General features: G+C 42.5%; 2 pseudogenes and 1 gene segment (V, D, J or C); 2 read left to right on the forward strand and 1 right to left on the reverse strand.

Annotated features, from left to right (window-relative positions):
• The first annotated feature begins 605 nt into the window (after positions 1–605).
• On the forward strand, positions 606–12,182 carry LOC127186583 (immunoglobulin alpha-2 heavy chain-like; annotated as a pseudogene).
• Positions 12,183–18,202: 6,020 nt separating this feature from the next.
• On the forward strand, positions 18,203–18,677 carry LOC127186584 (Ig heavy chain V region PJ14-like). The segment is given in 2 exon segments: positions 18,203–18,274; positions 18,358–18,677. Coding segments are annotated over 2 exon segments (366 nt in total).
• A 1,289-nt stretch (positions 18,678–19,966) lies between these two features.
• Positions 19,967–22,631, reverse strand: LOC127186585 (myb-binding protein 1A-like; annotated as a pseudogene).
• Positions 22,632–24,380: the final 1,749 nt, after the last annotated feature.

Here is a 24,380-nt window from a genome sequence, read left to right on the forward strand (position 1 = left end):
AAAATCGTATTGGTTATTCCCTGATGATATCATCTTTATCTAAATAAATAAGAATGTCTCCCTTGCAAACACTGAGTGAAAGGCAGGAAGTGACAAAAGGATGAAGTATTTGCAAGCCTCCTATTGCATGAAGAGTGTTCTCTCAGAAATGAGTAAAGTTCGAGGCACCTCACATGTTCTCATCAGAGAGAAGGAATTCTGACAACATCTCCATACAATTACGACCCTGTCCAAGAGACACATTTGACATTTGTACTGGGAAGACATAGCAGTATATATGCAACCATGTTGTGTGCATGTGCTCAAAGGAGAACTAAATAAAGTATGATGAATCCTTAACAGTGGAAAGCTGCATACAGAGCAACCATTGTGTGTTAATTTCTGTAACTGTCATCAATCATTGATATCTTATATCAGCTCTGAGCACTGCTTCCTGACCAGGTCCAAAAACATAGCCTGCTACAGCAGGAAAACAAGCAAATGAGGCTTCTCTGTGCCCATGTAAAACAGTCCTGCCCTGACCCTGCAGCTCTGACAGAGGAGCTCAGCCCTGGATTCAAAGATCCTCCCATTCAGTGATCAGCACTGAACACAGACCACTCACCATGGACTTGGGGATCAACTTGGTTTTCTTTGTCTTGATTTTAAAAGGTAATTTATGGAGAAGAGATGCTGTTGTTGTGTGGACATCAGAAAGAGAAATTTTGTGACAGTTTTCTGACCAGTATTCTCCATGTTTTCAGGAGTCCAGTGTGAGGTGCAGCTGGTGGAGTCTGGGGGAGGCTTGGCACAGCCTGGAAAGTCCATGAAACTCTCCTGTGCAGCCTCTGGATTCACATTCAGTGACTACTATATGAGCTGGGTCCGTCAGGCTCCAGGCAAGGGGCTGGAGTGGGTCGCATACATTCATCCTAGTAGTAATTACATCTACTACGCCGATGCCGTGAAGGGCCGATTCACTATCTCCAGAGACAATGCCAAGAACACCCTGTACCTGGACATGAACAGTCTGAGGACACAGCCACATATTACTGTGCCAGAGACACAGTGACTGAGTGACACTGAGAACTCAGATTCAAACCTCTCTTCACAGAGATGATGATCAGCAGGTGGCGCTGAGAGCACACAGAGCTCTGAGTAACAGAGTTACAGCCTGTTCAGAGCCCTAAAGGCCATGGAGTGTTTATATCTGGCATCTGCTCTGAAGAGATCCAGGGTAGGGTCTCTGGGGCTGGATGCAGATGCCCTTCCAGTTCACTTTATCTGTTGTGTCGCCAGAGTTGATGGCTCATGCAACTGATCAGGATTGGGAGAAGAAAGAAAAAAGCAAAAAGGGAGCTCAAGGTTCCTTCTCTAGTGACTGACTGTACCTTGGCCTAGGAGGAGAAGTTAAACTGACCACAATTTTCCTGTGGCTGAGGCTGTAAAAAGTGGCTTCAGCCAGAAAGTGCAGGGGGGTCGTAAAAGGAGCCTCTTTGATCTGTAGACAGGCCTTCTTGTGGAAATCTCCAGTAAGCCAATGAAATTTAGACTGCAGTGAAAAAGCCTTAAGTCGGCTAAATTATTTGCGGATGTACAGGGAAATAAGAAATAAGAGAGAGATAGAAAATAAACCACTCTCACACACATACATTCAAGAGAAAAAGTGGATGAAATTAGACAACTTGACTTCAACTGTACTCAGGTTTACAGTTTTAAACGTTTATTGTTCGTGACTGAACTTATACTTCTGAGAAAAGGAAATTACCTCATAGTCAAAAGAGCACAGTTATTCACAAAAACAGATAAATTCTAAAATACAACAAATTACATGTTTTAAAGATAAAAATTTCTTATGTATATATCCATCACATAAGTTCATAGTGAGTTCAGAATGACAAAGGTTGAAAGGGTCTAAGCGTTAGTAGGGTCTGAAACTCGCAAGGATAGATGACTTACCAATTAGCACTAATCTAACTATACATTATCCAGCTATCTCTAAGTTCATTATGAGTTCAGGACAACAATTTTATCTGTCTTTCATTTCAAAAAATACAATAAATTCAGGCATCTCTAGATAGCCTCACTTCATCTTGGGTTCCTGGGTAGTTTGCAACAAACTTGCTTCTATTTATGCTGAAATACCAGGATTCATGGTACAGTCTGGAATGGAGTCTTATCTGAGGTTATAAATCTACTTCCAGCCTGTCCCTAGTGAGACATATGGAGGTCCACAAAGGTATTTATGGCAGCCATAAGCTAACTTTAACTTTTAAAACTATTGAATCAAATCAGGAATTCCATAATCAGGGATTAATTCATCTGAATAACAAACAGTAAGCACATCTTCAACAAGATCCTATAGGAAGTTTGCTCAATCAGAGCTCATCAATACCCAGAAAGTAACAGTTCACATCAATGCCAGATGTTTTTACTTTTTGTTTTTCCAGACAGGGTTTCTCTGTCCAACCCTGGCTGTCCTGGACTCACTTTGTAGACAAAACTGGGCTTCGACTCATAGTGATTCACCTGCCTCTGTCTCCCTGGGTGATGGGATTAAAGGCATGTGCCACCATTCCTGGCTCCAATGCCAGATTTTAGAGAGATGCATCAATACATAATTGACAGGGTAGTCAGAAGCTGGAAGCAATTCTGGGGTGCATCAGGGTATAGATCTTGCAAATCAATCAACTCTTAGCCCATGTGCCTAGTGAGCTCCCTTAACGGGTGGATCTTGGCAATGGAGGGCTGGATTCTTCTGTGTTTGAGCTGTCTGTCCACAAGGATTCTCTCTACAAGTACAATGGGTAGTGATCTTTGAATTGTCCACACTTACACCACTTTCAGTTTTCCATTGTCATATGTGTTTTTCTAATTTTTCTGTTTCTCTGTATGTCTATATGTGTCTCTCTCTTTCACAGTCTCTCTCTCTCTCTCTCTCTCTCTCTCTCTCTCTCTCTCTCTCTCTCTCTCTCTCTCTGTGTGTGTGTGTGTGTGTGTGTGTGTGTGTGTGTTTCTCTCTACAAGTATGTGAGTCCCTCTGTTTGTGTGTGCACGTGTGTTTGTGTGTGTGTGCACATATTGACACTTCTGTCAATGTACATGATAATTTTGAAAAAAAGTTCCATCAGGTGGCTTGGATTTCAGCATCTGGTAGACTGTTTTTGCTAATGAGTCCCAAGGATCACACTATCTAAAAGTGCCAGAGGTGGGATTACTTCTTGGCCACCACACCTACCTTTTTGTGTACTTATGGAGGACCAAACTCGGGTCTTTGCTGTATTGTGGTAAGAACTTTAAGCATACAGCTGTTTCCACACCCCATAGATTATCGTAAAATGTATTGCAAACTCTGACTTGAAAAACCTGCAGGGGGCAAGGTGATTCTGTGTGGGGACCAGGATCCGTCAGATCCTGAGGAAGCAAAGGACCCTTGAGACTGTGGAAGCCAAGACTCAGGGCAGAGACTCAGTAAGATTCCATGACTAGAGCCTGTGTGAGATTCAAGTTAGAGGCAACAGGGAAATCATGCAGGGACTGTGACCATGAAACCAGATGACTTCAGTCTTTCCACCATCCTCACACAAACCGTACACAACAGAGCCATCCCTGAACAGCTGTGGGGCTGGTAATAAAATGTGTATGAAGCTCAGCAGTGAGAAGTGAGGCCAATGTAGCTGGTGATAATGACTGAGATTGAGTTAGCAGCTAACAGCTCCTGACCACTCACTGGGTCCCTCTGTGGTGATGACATAGCTGTGGCTGCAACACATTGCTGTCCTATGTGTTCTAAAGAAATTGATGCAGAGAACTCAGTATTCATGGCTTTGTGCATTTGCCAGAGATTTGGAAATGAGGGCAGAAGCCATGGCTGCTTCTACAAAGTGATTCTACTTGCTCTGCCCTCCCCTGCCTATCTGGTCCAATCTCCTGTGTGATGACAATTTTCCTGTGAGGCAGCTGAGGCTTTAACCTCAGGCCCATGGCAGCTTCCAAGCCATAGCTGCCCTAGAGAATTCTGGTTAACTGGATACTGGTACAAACTAGCTGGTGCACTGCCTGAGACTGACAATTTCTGTGATTTCTTCTCAATATCCAATAGACATTGGTTAAAAGATACTAAAATTTGGGTAACAATTTAATCTTAAAGCCAAACTTTAAAGTTCTTGTACTTTCTGTACTTTTGTAAATATATTTACATTTTTGCAGAATAAGGCAGAGGAAGGAGATTGGAGAAGCTCAGAGCACAGGATTGAAGATTCCAACACTAAATCCTTATTTTAAAAACAGGACTACAGGAATAGTGCTGAGTTGTCTACAAATCAAAGGCCCTCATCACAGTCCCCATCTCCCTGTGCTAAATCTGTCCCCTCTAACCTCATTCATCAGCCAAGGGATTCTCAGACTGTGTGTTCATCACAAATATGTTCTTCACTGCTGTTTCCCAAGGGACATCGCAGTACCCCATGTGTCACTTTTCACAGTATCCTATCTGAGGACAGGGGAAGGATCGATGTGATGTCATGTCATAGAAATCTATAAAAATATGTATGCTATATCAAAATGAACACTGCAAGTTTATGTTGCTCCTTTTTTCTTTTTAATGTTTTTTTCATTTATTATTATTTATATTGCCAGTTTTAAGATCTGTGGGTGATTAAATAAATCAGATTTTAATTGTTTCTTCATTTTCTGTGCACATCTTGGTTTGCCTGACAAAGTTGGAATTACGTATCTGTTGAGGATGGAGGCATCTGCTGTTCCCACCCTCTGAGATCACCTGCTGCCAAATTATAACACAGGTTTCTACGTAGTCCTAAAAACACGATAATAAATATATTGTCAGCCAAATGTGAACACTGCATGCACCATCAGGAATGAAGTGACCAAGACCACTAGGATGAAGCACTGCACTCCAGTCCACATTAGTCTCACAATCTTTTCTATGGTTAAGTGAAGAGCACAAATATTTGGAACATTCATGACTCTACATTGCTGCCCTCTGCATCAGCTTCAGCATCCAGGTTCCTGACCTGGTTCACTTCCTTCTCTGATGTTTGTTTCTGATGAACAATGATGTGATGCAGAGAATGAAAATCTGTGGAAATGTGTGTCTTCTGTAGGAAAGCATGCTTCCCTGAAGATAAAGGGAAGAGAGAGGAAAGGACATTGGGCACTAGAAGGCTGGCTGATGCAGGGGATGGATGAGAGATGGATGTCTCTAAGCTTTTTTGTTTCACCTCATGGAGGTTCCGCACTGTGAGGAAGGAATCCTGAGGCATAGGTGTTCTAAAGGACCCCAGCCTCCCAGTCCTGCTGTGCCCAGTGTCACTGCAGAGCTTAGGTCACTGAATGAGAAACTCCAGAATGTTGATACAACAAACAGTTTTCCCAGTCTTGGGACTCTCATCACAGACGCCATAGAAATGAATCTGAGTAAAGTCACAGTGAACAGGCTGTGCTTCTGTGGACTTCAGTTCATCAGCATAAGGAAGCCAGCATGGACAAACAGGGCTCTCACATGATGATTGCTGTAGGAAGTGGCCTCACTGCTTAGATAGGATGAGGACCCAGCAGTATGATCTGGGCACTCTCCATCTCTGAAAACATTCTGTCATCTGTTGTTCTTATACAGAGAGAAGTCACCAAGGACTCTGATTAAGTATGTTTTTTAAACACTGTTTAAAGGCTCTAATGTCCACCATTTAAGATTTCTATTGCAGGTCGGCTACATTGATGGATAAGGGTGAATCTCATATTCACTCACACAATCTTTGAAAAATCTCACAATTAAAATTATTTTAATCACAAATACTAATCCCTAATATTATTGTAGTTTCACGTTGGCATTCACAACCTAAAACCTGATGTCTTGAAGCTGAGTTAAGTACAGTTCTTTTTTAAAACATTTTTTTATTTTGTACACATACATTTATATTATTACACATATATACAATAAACTACCTAAAGCAAGAAGAACCATGACACAATCAGGAGCTATATAAATGCTATATTCTTAGTGTTTTGGATATTTGTATTTGACAGCCTTGAAGAACATATCTTTTCTATCATTATGGATCTAAAATTCTGAATGTAAATCAATCTCTGTCAAATCTTGTCATTATCAACTTAAACCATCTATCTAGATGTAAAACCATCTTAACCCCTAAACAACTATGTTTCATTGTAAAACTAAGCTACCTGGCCTTCAACTCCATCAGAAATTTGGGAAGGAATGAACACGATTACTTAAGCTTGCCGGGAGTTCACCTTAGTAGCTTTCGAAATGAGAGGATGACAGAGACAGTTTTCTACCTGAGTAATGACCAAACAATCTCTATTATGTTGGAGCATCTTCTCCAGCCTTCTGGCCCAATATATCTGACAGACATATTTATAAGGCAGGAACTATTGAGGACTGTCTTATGTTGTCCTGGCAGAGTTTGGCCATCAACTCTGCATGCATCCAAGCTTGCCCTTTTTTTAAAACAGAATTCTGTCTATGGTAGAATGGAGGACATTTTCCCCAGTGGCTCGTTTGCCACATTTGAAGCCATCTCCATAAGGATGTTCTTTGATGCTCATCATCCTCTTTGAGGTAGGCTGGGTGTTTCCAGGAGTTAACCTTTCTCATTGTTTGTGAGTCTTTCAAATAATAAAAACATTTAAAAATACCATATTCTGCATGTTTTTGTGGTTTTTGAAGACCTTTTCTAACTATCCTACCCTAACTTTTTTAGAGAATCATATCTAAGATGTAAATCATCTGATAAAAGTAGACCAGCAATTGATATGACCATGATCTGGTCAGCTAATAATCAACTTGTGTAACTTATTTATCCTTAACAGCCTGCATTAGAACTTTAAATATATTGGAAGTGAACCTTCTATTATAATTAGGTTATATGGGCACAATACCTCATATATATACATATATGTATATGTACTGTCTGTGTGAAGAATAAACTTACATTTAAATTTCAAACCACCATATTACAATTATTTCACTGGACCCTTGCATGGACAATCCAACCTGCTTTTGCCTAGATTTGTGGTGACTTTGATATATTGGATTCTTCCTAGGAATATTTCTGAGATTTTTCAAATATTTGCAACTATAGGAAGGCAGGCTTTTCCTCTGTGTCTTACACATAAAATCTGACAATGATATTGGTCATGAGCTCAGAGCTAATAAATCAACAAACACCGTAATACATCCTGAACACATAGAAAAGGTTTTCTAGTCTGAATTTGTGGTCTCTCAGGGAAGTGCTAATTAACTTAAACCCTGTGGGATAAGTCTGAGGAGAATGTTTATAGCCTGAAACACCACATTTGGAAACCATTACCCTTAAATATAGTATGGTGGCCTGAAGAGAGCAACACTGAAATCCAAGGAGACTCACTCCTTTTGAACCAGTCACCCGTTGATCTCAATTGGGAAACATGTTTATACATAATTTACTCTTCAGCAGGTTCTAGAAATCAGGACATTGGTTATATTGTAAAATAATTTTCAATCAATGTTTCAGAAGAGAATATGTGGGCTCATGTGAAGTGGATTGAACTAGAATGACATTGTTACCTTGATGTTTCCAATGTACTTCTGTGGCTCAAGTAACAAAACTGTGATCAGAGCCCATCATCTGTGTTTCTCTTAGAGGGAATTTCTTAGTGAAGAACTGCTTGCTGTAGCATTGGACATTAAACACAGATAATAATTGACTACATAATTTTCTGAAGGTGCTGAGCTAACATGATTTCCACAATACATTGTTTTTTCACTAATATTACCATGATTTAACATGTTCTTTTATATAACCTTATATGTTCCTCTGTGTGTGTGTGTGTGTTCTTTCAATATTTTTATTGTTCCAGTGGGCTTATCTTGCCACATCAGTAATTATGGTAGCTCGCAGAACATAGGAAAGGTTGATAAATGTTGTCTCTCCCCCAGTAGCTGACAAAGAACCTTCCAGAACTATGAAAGCTGGACAGTATAAATGGAACGTTGATGTGTGTACTAGCTTGATATTTCCCTGTTCTGTGACTCAAGTATTTGGTACCTTCAGCAGTAGACTCTTGGTGTCAGTATAGAGTATACAGGACCATGGGAAGTACCCTGAAGTACTTGAGCATAGATCGTATCTCACTAGACATCACTTTTTTAAAAAGGTAGACTGTTTCTAATACTAGGGTTTCTGTTTCCTAACATAACATGTCTACTTGGGGCAATGCCTACTGTTACGTGATAAATAAGTCCACCTTTGTCTGTGAGTATACATCTATGTATACATTTCTAAATATTTCAGGAATCATCTGGCTTAGTAGGCATGGGATACAGTGTGAGTTCAAACAGTACTTCCCCATAGAACATTCTAGACAAGCACAGGGCACATCAGATTTCAGGAAGCTCAGGACTGATCAGCAGGTATTCAGCTCATGCCTAGGGCTGGTTAATGCTGTCATTTGTGGTTTCTGTTTCTGTTTAAGAATCTGCTTAAGACCCTTTAGGAATCATCTTCTTTCTCCACCCTTGAGTGGAGAGTGAGCTCTGACTCTCACATGAACTCTGGTGCCCCTTTTCTGACCATATCCCCTGGATGGGGAGACCTGGTGGCACTCAGAGGAAGGATAGCTAGTTACCAAGAAGAGACTTGATATACTGAGAGCATATATAGGGGGAGGAGGTCTCCCTCAGTCACAGACATAGGAGAGGGGAGAAGGGGAGAAATGGGAGGGAGGGAAGAATGGGAGGAAACAGGGGAAGGGCTAACAATCGAGATGTAATATGAATAAATTAATAAAGAAAAAGAAAAGAAAATCTCAGTTTGCTTGTTAACACAAAATTATCTGCCTATGGGGGAAATAGTTATGCATTTCACAGTTTCCTGCTGTTGGTGAACATGGGAGTGCATGTGAGCCAGGCTCAGCATATTCTAAAAAGTGTCTCTAATTCTGAAATATCATGAGTGAGAGATATATAAGAAGGCTTAGAAAATTTTAAATCATCTAGGAATCATCATTTATTTTGTTCACCTATGAAATAAAAAGCACACCTCATCTGTATTAACAATCTAATGATAGGGCAGAAAAGGATAGGAGCTCAGTTTCAGATGGCAAGTGCAATTGTCTCCAACAACAAGGTACATTTGGCCTTGTTTTTCACAGATTCCATGTTTGAATACTCAGGTACTGCAGACAAAACTTTAAAATGTCTGGTAAGTCCTCTAACCCTGTTCCTTTTACTGGAATTTGATTTACCTAATTTTTTCACATTACATAGTTTTCCTTAAGAAATTTCTTTGGGGATTTATTGACTTTAAATCATTACACCATTCAGTTCATATTTTTCTTCATATTTGAGAACCTCTACATATGCACAATTAGATACAGTCAAATTTCTACCATATTTTCCCCTTCAGCTACTCCTTATCTTCCAGAAAATAAGCCTCTTCCAACTTCAAGAAGTTATCCAGCCCAGTAACTGCTGCCCACATGTGCAAACGTGTGCAGAGCCAAGCGCTGCGGCATAGGAAACCTTCCAGTGATCACACTCTAAAGAGGATTCTCCCTCACCAGGAACTGTCCACTCGAATAGAACTGGAAGACTTTATAATGACCTACATAATTAGGACTGGGAACAGCAAACACTACCTGTTTTGTCACATGCAGGAAATAGATTGTGTGTGTGTTAGGGTTTTCACTTTTTGTAGGTTTCAAAACTAGAATTGCAATGCTAGGAATGGAAGACTCCTGAATTGAGTGGCAAGGGGGACTGCAGTCAGTGGAGTAATGGTGATGGGAAAGCAAAGGTGCGGTGTGGAGAGAAAAAGGTGATGATTAAAAGGGAAACTGCAAATAAGAATGTGTTTCCATAGCAAACTGAGCAGTTGACAGGTGGTGAAAGGGAGGACACATTTGTAAGACAGCTACACCATGAGGACAATGTTCTCTCAGAAATGAGTAAAATTGATAAAAGCCCATAGTGTCCTCATCACAGAGAAGGAACTCTGAGAACCTCTACAGGCAGTTTATCCTAGAGCCTATCAGGGAGGAACCCTATCCAATTCAGGAAGTTGGAAAGACCAAGCTCTTGTATAGAAACAAAACTGTGTGAGTTTTGTTTTCTATTTAATTTTGCAATTATACTGAAGAGACATAATACACAAAATGTTGGGTGTATTTGTACAATAGAGAACTGTATAAAGTATGATGGATCCTTAACAATTGAATGCTGCATACATAGCAACCACTGTGTGTTAACTTCTGTAACTGTCATTAGTCTTTGATGTCTTATATCAGCTCTGAGCACTGCTTCCTGCCCTGGTCCAACTACATAGCCTGATACAGCAGGAAGATATGCAAATGAGGCTTCTCTGTGCCCACAGCCACCCTGCCCTCACCCTACAGCTCTAGCAGAGGATCCCAGCTCTATATTCTCATATTCAGTGATCATCACTGAGCGCAGACTTCTCACATGGACTTGGGTTCAGCTTGATTTTCATGGTCCTTATTGTACAGGATAATTTGTGGAAATGACATTATTTGTGTTGTGTGGACATGAGGAAAGGGGAAAATTGTCTTTTGTTGTAGCTTTCTGACCAGCATTCTCCAAGATTGCAGGCGTCCAGTGTGAGGTGAAGCAGGTGGAATCTTGGGGCAGCTTAGTGCATTTGGGAAAGCCCCTGAAACTCTCCTGTTTGGCCTCTAGATTCACCGTCAGTGATTGTAGCATGAACTGGGACCCCCAGGCTTAAGGGAAGACGCTGGAGTGGGTCACATACATTGTTGTTAGAGATGATCTTATCCACTATGTAGACCCCATGAAGGGATGATTCACAATCTCTAGAGACAATGCCAAGAACACCCTGTACCTGGAAATGAACAGTCTGTGGACTGAGAACACAGCCATATTTTACTGTGCAAGAAGCAGAGTGAGTGTTACTGAGAACTCAGCCATAAACTTCCCTACAGGGCTCTGATGACCAGCAGAAGGCACTGAGAGCACACAGAACTCTGGTTACAAAAGAGACCTTTGTTCAGACAGGCATAAAGGACTGGTCTCCTCTATTTCTGTGCTGCATGTACATATCTCAGTTAGGGACTTTCATGACAGGTATAGAATGTAGTAGTCCTAGACAAGTTCAATAGTTTATTGAAATTTCTGTTTGCCCTGAACGAAAAAAAAAAAAAAAAAACCTGATCATCTCCTTAGATGCTGAAAAAACTTTCGAGAAAATTCAACACCCATTCATGTTAAAGTCCGGAGAGAGCAAGGATACAAGGCACATACCTAAACATAATAAAGCCAACATACAATGAGCCTGTAGCCAACATAAAAATAAATGGAGAGAAACTTAAATCAATTCCAATAAAATCCGGGACAAGACTAATCTGTCCACTCTCTCTGTATCTCTACAGTATAGTCCTTGAAGTCCTAGCTAGAGAAATAAGAAAACTGAAGGAGACCTTAACAATGGAAAGGTTCATACAGAGCAACCATTCTGTGTTAACTTCTGGAGCTGTCATCAGTCTTTGATGTCTTATATCAGCTCTGAGCACTGCTTCCTGCCCAGGTCCAGCAACATAGCCTGCTACAGCAGGAAGACATGCAAATGAGGCTTCTCTGTGCCCATGGAAAATAGCCCTTCCCTGACCCTGCAGCTCTAGCAGAGGAGCTCAGCCCTGGATTCCCAGATACTCCCATTCAGTGATCAGCACTGAACACAGACCACTCACCATGGACTTGGGGATCAGCTTGGTTTCTTTGTCTTGATTTTAAAAGGTAATTTATGGAGAAGCGATGCTGTTGTTGTGTGGACATCAGAAAGAGAAATTTTGTGACAGTTTTCTGACCAGTATTCTCCATGTTTGCAGGAGTTTAGTGTGAGGTGCAGCTGGTGGAGTCTTGGGGAGGCTTGGTACAGCCTGGAAAGTCCATGAAACTCTCCTGTGCAGCCTCTGGATTCACATTCAGTGGCAGCAATATGAACTGGGTCCGCCAGCCTCCAGGCAAGGGGCTGGAGTGCGTCGCCTACATTAGTCATAATAGTGGTAGCATCTACTACTCTGATGCCGTGAAGGGCCAATTCACCATCTCCAGAGACAATGGCAAGGACACCCTGTACCTGGACATGAACAGTCTCAGGTCTGAGGACACAACCACATATTACTGTGCCAGACACACAGTGAGTGAGTGACACTGAGAACTCAGACTCAAACCTCCCTGCAGGGAGCTGATGATGAGCAGGGGGCGCTGAGAACACACAGAACTCTGAGTAACAGAGAGTTACAGCCTGTTCAGAGTCCTGAAGAACATGGAGGGTGGATTCTTGTGTTTGGCCTGCCTTCCATACAGATTCTCTTTACAAGTACAGTATAAAGTAATACTTGAATTGTCCAAAGGTTTACTCAACTTTCAGTTTCCCAATGTGTTACGTGTTTTTATAGTGTTTTTCTCTTTCTCTCTGTATGTCTATATATGTCTCTGTTTCCCTCTCTCTTTCTCTCTATGTGTGTGTGATTCTGTGTGTGTGTGTGTGTGAGTGTGTGTGTGTGTGCACATGTTGACATGTCTTCTATCAATCTACTTGATATTTTTGAAAAAAGGTTCCATCACATGGCCTGGATCTCAGGATCTGGCTAGACTGTCCAACTAGTGAGTCCCAAGGATCATACTGTTTAAAAGTACCATAGGTGGGATTACTTCTTGGCCACCACACCTACCTCTTTTTGTTCTTATGAAGCACCAAACTCTGGTCGTTGTTCTTATGTGGTAACAACTTTAAGCACAGAACAGTTTCCACAGACTATAGATTTTTTAAAAATGTAGAACAAACTCTGACTTGAAAAATCTACAGAGCATCCCAAAGAGCACATGTGATTCTGTATGGGGACCAGGATCAGATCCTGAGGAAGCAAAGGACCCTTGAGACTGTGGAAGCCAAAACTCAGAGCAGAGACTTGGTAAGATTCCCTGGCTAGAGACTGTTTGGGGTTCTGACCCCGACCTGCGGGGATTCAACTAAAGCTCGGGAGTAGATTCACCTGTAGGAGGGACAAAAATACAAGACACGAAGAAGGAGAGTAAGTCTGAACCTTGATCAAACTCTCAAACTTTATTTTTCAAGGGCAGCTTTTATAAGGCCGAAGTAAGGAAAGCTTATTGCTATGGCAACCCAGCTGCAGGCTATCTCAAGACACAGGGAATTCCAGGCAGAGTCATAACATTCTGCCATACCGAATATATTTTGTTCTAGCTTTATCTAGTCTAACTGATAAACCGCAGCAGGGTGGCTCCATCTTAATTTTATCTTTAGTCCAAATGTCGAACCAACACAGGGTCAGCTGGTTTCTGGTAAATGACAGACTGCTGGAGAAATAGAATCTTAAAGGTGCAGGTTCTGATGAGATGGCTGAACACTGGCCATATGGACTACTGTCCCCAACAGGGTCCAAGTTAGAGCCAACAGGGAAATCAGGCAGGGCCTGTGATCATGAAACCAGATGGCCTTCAGTCTCTCCATTATCCTCACCCAAACCATACACTACAGCACCATCCATGACCAGCTGTGGAGCTCTTAGTAAAATGTTGTGAGGCTCCAACACTGAAAATTGAGGCCAAAGTATGTAGTGATAATGACTGAGCTTGGATTAGCTGCTGACTGCTCCTGATCACTCAGTGGGTTGCATTTCTTTTCTTCCTGTCTAATTATTTGTTATAGTTTTGTTTTCCTAGTTCCCCCAGTATTTAAAGAACACAATGAATTTCCTTTTAATATATCAATACCATTTCTTTCCTCTAGGATCCTAACGGTCTTACTTGCAAAGATGCCCCAGAACATGATGTTAAGGACCTGTGGCTCATTCTGAGTTGGGCTCTTCATCGGAGGCTCAGAAGTAGTCAGGTGTGGCTCTTAGAACCAGAACAGAGCATTATTCTCCACATCATTCTGGGATCATGTGGATGTTGTCACTATATTTGTAGGAAGCATTGTAAGCCAAGGATGATGATTGCTCCATCAAAGCATGCTGCACCAGGACATAATCTAAGTGTGTCAGTTTGCCATGGATTTGCTTGCTCTATGGTGACAGCATAGATTGGTTGCAATGTATTGGCTTCTGGAGAAATAGAAGGAACGGGCTCTGTATTAGTGGTTTCGCCCAGGAGATAGAGATCTGGAAGACGAAGATGGGAACCATGGCTGCTTCTACAAAGTATTTCTATTATCTTTGTCTTGGTCAGGCTGTCTGGTGCAATTACCTCTGTGAGGACAATGTTCCTCAGAGGGAGATGAGACATTAACATCCGGCCCATGACGACTTCCTAGCCACAGCTGCGCTAGTGAATTCTGGGTACCTAGAAACTGTGGTACAAACAAGCTGATGCCTGGAACTGACATTTTTTGTTATTTTCTCTCAATTTCTCACAGACCTTGATTAGCAGGTTCTAAAATATTTGCTAATCCATATTTTCTGAGAGGCAAACACCAAAGTTCTTTTTTGAATATATAGTTTATTAATTTATTCATATTACATATAATTTGTTATCACATCTCTTGGATCCTCCCATTCCACCTCCCTCCCACTTTCCCCCTACTCCCCTCCTCTATGACTGTGACTGAAGGGAACATCCTTGTCCTGTATATGCTTATAGAGTACCAAGTCTCTTCTTGGTAGCCTGCTATCCTTTCTCTGAGTGCCACCATATGTAGAAAACAAAATATTCCATGACAAAAACAAATTCAAACAGTATCAAAGTTCTTATAATTTCTGTACAAACTAAAATAGATGTACTTCTTTGCAGAGCAATGCAATGGGATGAGACTGGGGGAAACTGAAAGAACAGGATGAAAGGTTGTAACACTAAAGCAATGGAAGAGATGAGTCAGATGCTACTAAATTCCTTTGTTTCCTTAAAGGTACAAGAATAGTGCTGAGCTCTCAACAAGACATAGGCCCTTATCACAGACCCCTCTCCCTTTCTTGACTGTGTCCCCTTTAAGTTCCTTCAATGGCCACTGGTGACCCAGAATGTGTGTTCATCATGACTGATTACTTCACTGTTGTTTCCCAGTGTGACTCTCAGTCACTCCTGGGCCACTCCTTACTATCCAATATGAGGACAGAGAAACAGCATCTACTGTATATGATTAGCAGGTAATACAGGCCATGCCTAGAGTGGTAATATTATAATATGTAATTTACTCTTCCTGCTTGGGAATCTTCCCAAAATCTGCCAAAATATCACATTCTGTAAAAAAAAATCTCTTTTTGATATGGCACATTATTTTCCTATGGAGGCTCTAAGTTATCCATTTAACAGTTTCTTGGCTGTTGGGGGAAATGGGAGTACATGAAAATCAGACACAGCACATTACATCAAGTGCCTGTAATTTTGAAACATGATGAAAATTCATAGGAAATTCTAAATCATCTATGAATTATCCTTTAGTTTGTATACATTTGGAATAAAACCACAACTTACCTGAATTAGCAATAAAAAGATGAGTTACAAAATGACATATGCTCTGTTCAGATAACTAGTGTAACTATGTTCCACAATAAGGTACAGTTAGTCTTCATTTTGTTGTTGTTTTAGTTTTTCACATATTCCACGTTTGAATATTCAGGTACTTACTAACATTGATTTTCACTGTGAAGACTCAAGAATAATCCTTTCAGAAATTACTTAAAATGCAAAGTCTTGAAAAAGTATTATCCTCTACCTGGGTTGATGTCAACCACACTCCCTGTACCAATCCTTATCAATCCTTGAAAACAAGTTCTATAATTTTTAGAGTTCAATATTAATTGCCAAGCCTTTTGTTATCATACACAGACACAAACTCACAGGCACAAATGTGAACACACACACAACACATGCACGCACACCACCTGGACTATTATCTTCTGACCCATAGCTGGATATTATTAAACCTATGTTCTGTGGAATCAATAATGATATCCCTGAACTGATAGCTATAAATCATTTTTGACGTCCCTTTGACCCAACTGTCACCACCCACTGGAAAAGCTATGCATGTTTCAAGAAATACTGACATACTGGAGCAGAGAGGAGGAAAACTTAGAGAAACAATTCTAAATTTCTGTGTTTCTAAGGGAGTTCACTAGGTAATTAATGTGTCCTCAAGACACAGAGACATTGAATTGGATATGTGCCTAACAGAGCTCAGGTTCCTATAGGAATATAGGATGTGCTCAACACAAACAGCTACACAGAATTGGGAGGACACATGAAGAAAAGCAATGAGATGTGGCAGTGTCCAGGATTCATCAAGCACAGATCAATATATAAAGGACTTCACTTTGTGATAGAAGGAAGATGCTGATGGTGAACCAGCTACTCCTCAGAACAAAGGAGTAGGAAGTGTTCAATAGTCTATGTCTGTGGGCTTTAATAACCTACGCTGACCCTCGGAGTGTTAGGAACAAGTAAGAGAGAGCACCCCTAGTGGCAGGTGCCCTTCAGGACATGCACATGAAGGCTTTCTCTGCAATTTCAAGACTCCAGCACTCCACTCACAGTACACAGATTATGCACAGGGAAATAATGAACAAAACATATAGGAAGTCTGATGTGAAGGAAGTGGTGGATGTTCTCTGAGTGCTGACTGCACATGATAGGTTGGGCTGTTTTCCTCCCTTTCTTGGTGTTTTACATAACCGGAGCATGAACAAAATCACTACATTACCTTGTGTTGAATTATTTTTATATAACTTTGTTTCTCTTAATTTATGACTTAACCTAGCTAACAAATAAATAACTGAGACTTTGTTGTATCTGTTCACCAGGCTTTACACACAATCTTGAGAAGTTTAAATTTGTGCTTCACCCTCTTTGTTGTCCTGACTCCATCTTTGCAAAATCCCCATGATCCATGCTTAAAGTTCTTTCTTTGTTTCATTTCATCTCTTCTCCACTTCTACCGTTGTCTGAAACTCCTAGTCAAACTCCCACTTCTTCTTGTAACTCCTCGCCTGGTGTCAGAATGTTGATCCCTATTCTTTCCATATTTAGAGAACTGGTTTTAAAATATGCTTCAAATTGTAAAGAGACAAGAAGAAAGATTCTAAAAAGTACATTGGCACAGACAGACAGATAGAGAGACGGACAGACAGATAAGCATACAGGCAAATAGAAATCAGGAAGTAGTAAGACTAGCCCCCAGGTATGGTGTCCCTGAGTGTACAAGTGAGAAATTTTCACCCACTTACATGGCTACAAAATCAATCCTCAGGTCTCATCTCAGACAAACATTCATAATTACTGTACAAAATGGTTGTGAATTCCTTCCTAATAGGTTGGATTTTCTAGGTGAGAGATAAGAGTAAGATACTACCACTGACATGAAGAGAAAAAAAATGTCAATAGTTCCATAATTTGGATTTCACATCACTATAAACCTAAAGTGCATCATAAGACTAAACTCCATCCTATAGCTTCAGCTTGGTATGCACATGCATTGAGGATGTGGTAGCTGCTTCTTCCTGCACAGCATGAATATGGACTCACTTAAGGCCTGCACAGTGTGACATAAAATTTCATGTTTATGTGGAAGTCAAATCTAGACAGAAACAGAAAATATTCCTGGATTTTTTTGTCAACATTTTTGTCACAAGAAGATTAACAGAGCCAACTAACCAGAACCCAGAGGGTTTATGGTGACTGAAGCACCAGCCAAGGACAATACATAGACTCAACCTAGGCACCTGCAGGGATGTAGCAGATGGGCAGCTCAAGTTTTATGTGGGTCCCCTAGGAAGGTAGTGGGAGGCTATGTCTGACATGGACTCTGCTGCCTAATTTTTGATTATTTCCCTTAGGTGGTGCTGCCTTGACAGAACACAGGAGAGAAGGCATCCTCAATTCTTATATGATTGATGAGCTGTGGTGGGTGGGTATAGGAAGCTCACAACTTCTGAGGAAATGTGGAGGACGGATGAGAAGCAGAAGAGGATGGTGGGACAAGGAAGAGAGGAGAGGATAGAAGGAGCTATGACCTGGATGTAAAAGGAATAAATAATTGTTTTTAAAATTATTAAAATAAAAATGTAGGACAAGGCATATCTCAGACACCTGGAAGTGAATCTGGAGAGTTGCCCTGTGCTTCCTTTTATTCTCTCAGGAACCTCCCGCAATGCAAAGCAGCCCTCAGCCTCAGCCTGAAAGCCCACAACTAGCTGAGATGCACATGTCCTTCTCACTGGAGCCTCCATCAGAGCATGGCTGTCCTGCTGCTGCTCCTCTGCCTGGTGACCTTTCCAAGCTGTAAGTGTTTCAGTGCTTCAGGAGAGGGACCTGGGCATGTCATCTAGGGGATGTATGACTGATAGTGATGTTCTTGTTCCCAGGTGCCCTGTCCCAGGTGCAGCTGAAGGAGTCAGGACCTGACCTGGTGCAGCCCTCACAGACCCTGTCTCTCACCTGCACTGTCTCTGGCTTCTCATTAACCAGCTATTGTGTACAGTGGGCCCGCCAGCCTCCAGGAAAGGGTCTGGAGTGGGTGGGTGGAATATGGAATGATGGGAGCATATATTATAATCCAGCTCTCAAATCCCGACTCAGCATCAGCAGAGACACTTCCAAGAGCCAGGTCTTCTTGAAACTGAACAATCTTCAGACTGAGGACACAGCCATGTACTACTGTGCCAGATACTGTGATACACAGTGAGGGAACCCCAGTGTGAGCTTACACAAAATCCTCTCTACAGGGGTGTTTAGTACAAGCATGAAGGCTGGCTCCCCTCAGGGACTTCTAGGACCAGTAGGAGTCATTACATCTAAGAAGTTCAGAACTATGCTCCATGAGCACATATTTCAGTGTTAGGACTGTGGTTTCCACTACAAGCCAAGGAAATCCTCTAACGTCCTCTCCACTGTCACATTCTATTAAACTTCCTCTTTCTTCACACAGTAGAAAAATATTTTTCCCTCAAACCCTCTAAACTATGCATTTACTTCTTGTAACCAGACAAAGGGAATATAATTTTGTTCCGTATATATGGATATATATACATACATTTTTAAAGATGTGATATAGTTATAGATAGATAGATAGTCAGATAGATATAGCTACAGTTATAATTATTTGAATATAGTTATATTATAAAAGAAGTCTGAAAATATGACATTTGTTGATTGTAATTTTGGTTAAAAATTGTGGGAAACTTGAGTAATCTGTTATTTATCCTCTTTGCCTTTGCATTTGTGGTAGATAAACTACAGCTTCCTTAAAATATTGGAACTTTTCAAAGGAAACTCAGAACCTGAAATATCCATTGTTTCCTTATTCTAAACGACAAGGACCCTATACAAAGACTACAGTTGGTTATCGTATTTAACAGGTTCCATTTTTATACATTTACATCATGGTAAAAATTACTTTATACCTCAAAGGCCCAGAGGCCTCAAAGTTATGAGTCTTCTGCAGCTGCATTGTGCAATATCAGACCACGAAATTCTCAGCCACTACTATGCACATCCAGGCTGATGTAGACTCCTGACCTGGTTTCATTTCTCATCAACCCTTCCCATTAACAGCTGAGTTCTATTATTTTCACATTTTCTGCTTTTCTTGGTCCTTTGTTGCCTACAAATCCTCCCCAAAATACCCCTCTCATACTCTCTGTTGCTGATATCTGGAAGAGCCTGGTGTCTCTTGTGTGATCTAGAAAACGTGTATTTCAGAGAAGCAGTGTCAGCTGTGGGCTCCATGCTAATGGATCATGACTTCAGGCAGCTTTAAAAGGGAAAAGAGAATCTGATCACCTGATGCTGAATCTTCTCAGGAAACTCTTGCAGTGTCAGCAACAGTGTGTGATGAAGCTTCAAACACCAAATTGACTAGATTATTAGAACTCTGAAATGAGGACAGACAACAGTTGATTGAACGACTGCACATAATGCTGAAGGATTCTGCTTTTGTGTTCCCATGATGATGAACTGGGGATGAAGAACAGCCTAAATTGCTCTCAGTAAAAGTGGATAAGCAGCATATATTGGTCTCTGGCAAAATCCCTTTTTCCTGTGCCTCATGCTTATGGTGTTCTGAGTGTCACTAGGAATATCCTTGGCATTCTTCTTTTCTGACTTGGGACACTGCACTCCTAGCATCCTCATGGCCTGCCAGTAGAGGTTGTAGAGGCGGTTGTAGCCAGAGAAATGATTCCCCTGTGGTAGGCTTTGCTGCAGCTTCTGCTGCTTGCTCTGTAGCATGCCTAACAGAGCAGTGAGGTCCATAGACAGCTTCTCATGGTTGATTGTCTTGAAGAGAATGTTCAGCAGCTCCAAAGTGGACAGCTCCCTCAGATGCTCCCCCTTGCTCTGTGCCTGTATGGTCTCGGTGACCCTTCCCAAGACTTGGCCAATGAGCTGCTTCCACTCAAGATCCTCAAAACATACTCTCAGCTCCCATGCAGACAGGGCCTTCTGGAGCAGCAGACATGCCTGGGCCTAATGGCAGGGCCGATAAGGGCCAGCCACATGCTGGACCAAGATGGGGAGCAGGTTCTTACAGATCACTGGGTGTGGAGAGAAGAGGCTGAGAAACATGGGGACAGTGAGTGGGCTGTTACGCGTAGTCAGAAGAGGTTCCAGTGCTGCCGTGTACACCTGGGTCACGAAACCAAGTTTAGGCAGCTGGCAGGCTGGTCCTCTGAGTCACTGGGTTCAGTTGTGGTGTCAGCTCCCTGGAGCTTCTGATCATCTTGGTGCCTCTTAGTGGTGTTTCCCTCTGAGGACTCGCAGCAGGTAGAGAGAGGCATTGAAGTAGTAAAGGGCAACAGAGGCATCAGCCTAGTTGCCAGTCTGCTGCTCCACCTGGGCATGCAGAGCCTCTGCAAATGGCGCCACCTCGTGGCAGTAGTGGGCGCGACACAGATGGTGCATGAAGACATGGGCAGTCTTTTGCAGGGGGTCCTGCTCCTGCTTGGTGGAGCCTTTGCTGAGCATTCTGTGCTGGATCATGTACAGCAGTGGCTTAAGTAGTTGCAGGATCAGGGGCTGCTCGAGCTGCTTGGTCACTATCACCTCACCCAGGTCTAGTACCCGGATATGGAAGTCCCGTCAGAGCCTTTTCTCCCTCTGCACCTTGTTCCTCTCCTCTTTCTGGCCCTGGAGGCACAGCTTCTGCTCTGCAAATAGGCTGACCGAGTTCTGTCCTGGGGCCATCGTTGCCTCATCCCCAAGCTCCTCCTCCTCGTCATCTTCAATCCCAGCTTGCAACACTTCCATCAGCTACTGATGAAAGCCTGGATCCACATCCTTATCAAGGCCCTCTTCTTCACTCTCTCCTCCCCATCCTCATTATCCACACTCTGCGTATCACTCACCAAATCCATATTGTCCTCATTCTCTGAGTCTTATTCCGCTCCGTGCTTCAGCTGCTTCTCATCGGCGCCGTCCGTGACCGCAGCGTTGTCATCTTCATCTTCATTTGCCTCAGCCAAGATTAGCTGCAGACCACGTGGAGTAAGGTGGAAACAGATACGGCCAAATAGGCGCCGGACCACCTGGCGCATCAAGTTGCTGGGTTGAGGCAGCAAGGACAGCAAGCTCTCCACCATCACCTCCACTCCACTCTGGCTCCTGGGAGGCTTTGGCCCTAGAGCGTGATCCACGGGGATTCTGCGCCATGCTTTTCTTGATGCGAGTCTGGATGTCATCTAGAACATCACAGCTCTCTGCAGGGGACTTGAAGAGGTGGAGGCCCACCAGAAGCAGTGGGTGCTGAAAGGCAACAGCCTTGGTCTCTGAGGAGCGGGCTTATAGTTCCTTCAGAGTAGTCATCATCGGGTCCCAGGCCTGGCGCTGCTGTGTTGTGAAGGGTGTCACAATGGTCATGTTACGGCTGTGGTTCAACAGCGAGTGCACCAGGTGGTGTGTCCAGGGCTTCCTACTTTCAGGCATGTCTGGTGTCTGTGGGAACTTCACACTGAGGGTCTGTACCAGGGTGAAGAAGACACCAAAGTGAACCCGCGGGTCCGGTCATCCAAAGGGAAGGAGAAGTGCTGCTTAGTCTATGGGATCTGGGGAGTGAGCTTCTTTGGCTTATAGAGGCATGGAAAATCTGGCTACATGCTCAACCAAGGCATCGTCCTTCTCCAGGTGCAGATGGTCCACGAGGATGATTCACTTCCGGGGTAGGAATACAGATCACTCAGGCACATTGAACAAGGCGTCCTGATCTCTCTTCTGGTTGGCAATGCTGAAGTCAACCAAGGAGTACAGGTCAGGCTTGAGGAACATGTCCTGCAAACAGGCTACATGTTAACTGTTTGCAGACTGTATTTTTCTTGTATCTGACTCAGGATGTGGCACAAAGGGATGTCTTCAAAAGACTGTAACAGCTGGGCTAGCGCCAGACTGTAGCAGGGCCTAGCAGTTTCTCGGCACACCCCAAGCCCAGCGATCAGGCATTTCAGGGCCTATTTCATCTCCAAATCACTAGGCCTTCTGCACAAGTGCTCTGGCAGCTTCTCTGTGGACTGGAGCCACATTTCCTGCTCCAGCTTTGCGATGTCCCAGAAGAAGTCCACGAACTCGCGCCTGTGATCCAGCAGGCCGTGGTGGTCACCTTCTGGCACTTCTTCAGGATTGCAGGCTCAGCTTTTGTGGGGCTCTTCATCTCTGCCATGCCAAAGGAAACACATGGGCCCTCCCCTGTGGGCTTTAATAACCTACACTGACCCTCAGAGTAGTAGGAACAAGTAGAATAGAGCACCCCTAGTGGCAGGTGCCCTTCAGAACATGTACAGAAGGCTTTCTCTGCAATGTCAGTCAATACCCCTCCACTCCACTCACAGTACACAGATTATGCACAGAGAAATAATAAACAAAAAATATAGTGAATCCAATGTGACAGAAGTGGTGGATGTCCTCTGAGCACTGACTGCCCAGGATAGGTTGGGCTGTTCTCCTCCCTTCCCTGGTGTTTTACATAAAGAGAGCATGGACAAAATCGCTATGTTACCTTGTGTTGAATAATTTTTATATAACTGTTTGTTTTTCTTAGCTTATGACTTGACCCAGCTAACAAATAAATAATTGATATTTCTTGTACTTGTTCACCAAGCTTTACAAGACAGTCTTGAGAAGTTTAAGTCTGTTCTTCACCCTCTTTGTTGTCCTGACTCCATCTTTGCAAAGTCTCCATGTTCCTTGCTTTATAGTTCTTTCTTTGTTCCACCTGAATCTTCTTCATCTCCTCTGCAAGGCTTCAAGTGACTTAAACCCCTGTTCAATTCCCTACTTCCTCTTCTACCTCCTCCCGTGCTGTCAGAAAGTGAAGCCCTATTCTCTCCCTATGTAGAGAACTACTTTTAAAATGTGCTGCAAACTGTAAAGAGACTAGAAGAGAGATATAAAAGTACATTGTCCAGGCAGACAGATAAGCAGACAAGTAAGGAGGAATCAGGAAGTAGTAAGACTAGCCCCCAGGTATGGTGGCCCTGAGTGAACAGGTGAAAACTGTGAACCCACTGACATAGCTACAAAGTCAATCCTCAGTTGATCTCTCAGACAAATATTCCTAATCACTATACAAAATAGTTGTGAATTGCTTCCTCTCAAGTTGTATTTTCTAGGTGATGGATAAGCAAAATATACCACCACTGACACAAAGAGTAAAAAATGTTAAGTATATCCTTACTCTGGATTTCACATCACTAAGAGCCCAAAAGGTATCATAAGACTAAACTTCCTACAGCTTCTGCAGGATATGCACATGCGTTGAGGCTGTGGTAGCTGCTTCTTCCTGCACAGCATGAATGTGGACTCACGTACTCCCTGCACAGTGTGAATCATAAAATTTCATGTTTATGTGGAAGTCAAGACAAGACAGAAACAGAAAATATTCCTGAATTTTTTGTGAATTTTTTTACCAGAAAATTAAGAGAGCCAACTAACCAGGACCCATAGGGTTTATGGTGACTGAAGCACCAGCCAAGTACAATGCATAGACTGGACCTAGGACCCTGCACAGATGTAGCAGATGGGAAGCTCAAGTATTATGCGGATCCCCTAGGAAGGTAGTGAGAGGCTCTGTCTGACATGGACTTGGCTCTTGATTTTGATCACCTCCTTTAGTTGGGGCTGTCATGACAGGCCACAGGTGAAGAAGACATCCATAGTCCTGATGTGATTGGTGAGCTGGGGTCGGTGGGTATGGGGAGAGGCCATGTTCTGGGAATAGGGGAGGATAGATGGGAGAGAGAAAGGCAAGTTTGGACAGGGAAGAGAGGAGAGATGGGGCTGCGGTCAGGATGTAAAGTGAATAAATAAATGCTTTTAAATATTATGAAAATAAAAAGGTAGCACAAGGCAAACCTAAGTCACTTGGAAGTGAATCTGGAAAGTTGCCCTGTGCTTCCTTTTA

This window comes from Acomys russatus, unplaced genomic scaffold (assembly GCF_903995435.1).
Source record: "Acomys russatus unplaced genomic scaffold, mAcoRus1.1, whole genome shotgun sequence".
In the NCBI taxonomy this organism is placed as follows: domain Eukaryota; kingdom Metazoa; phylum Chordata; class Mammalia; order Rodentia; family Muridae; genus Acomys; species Acomys russatus.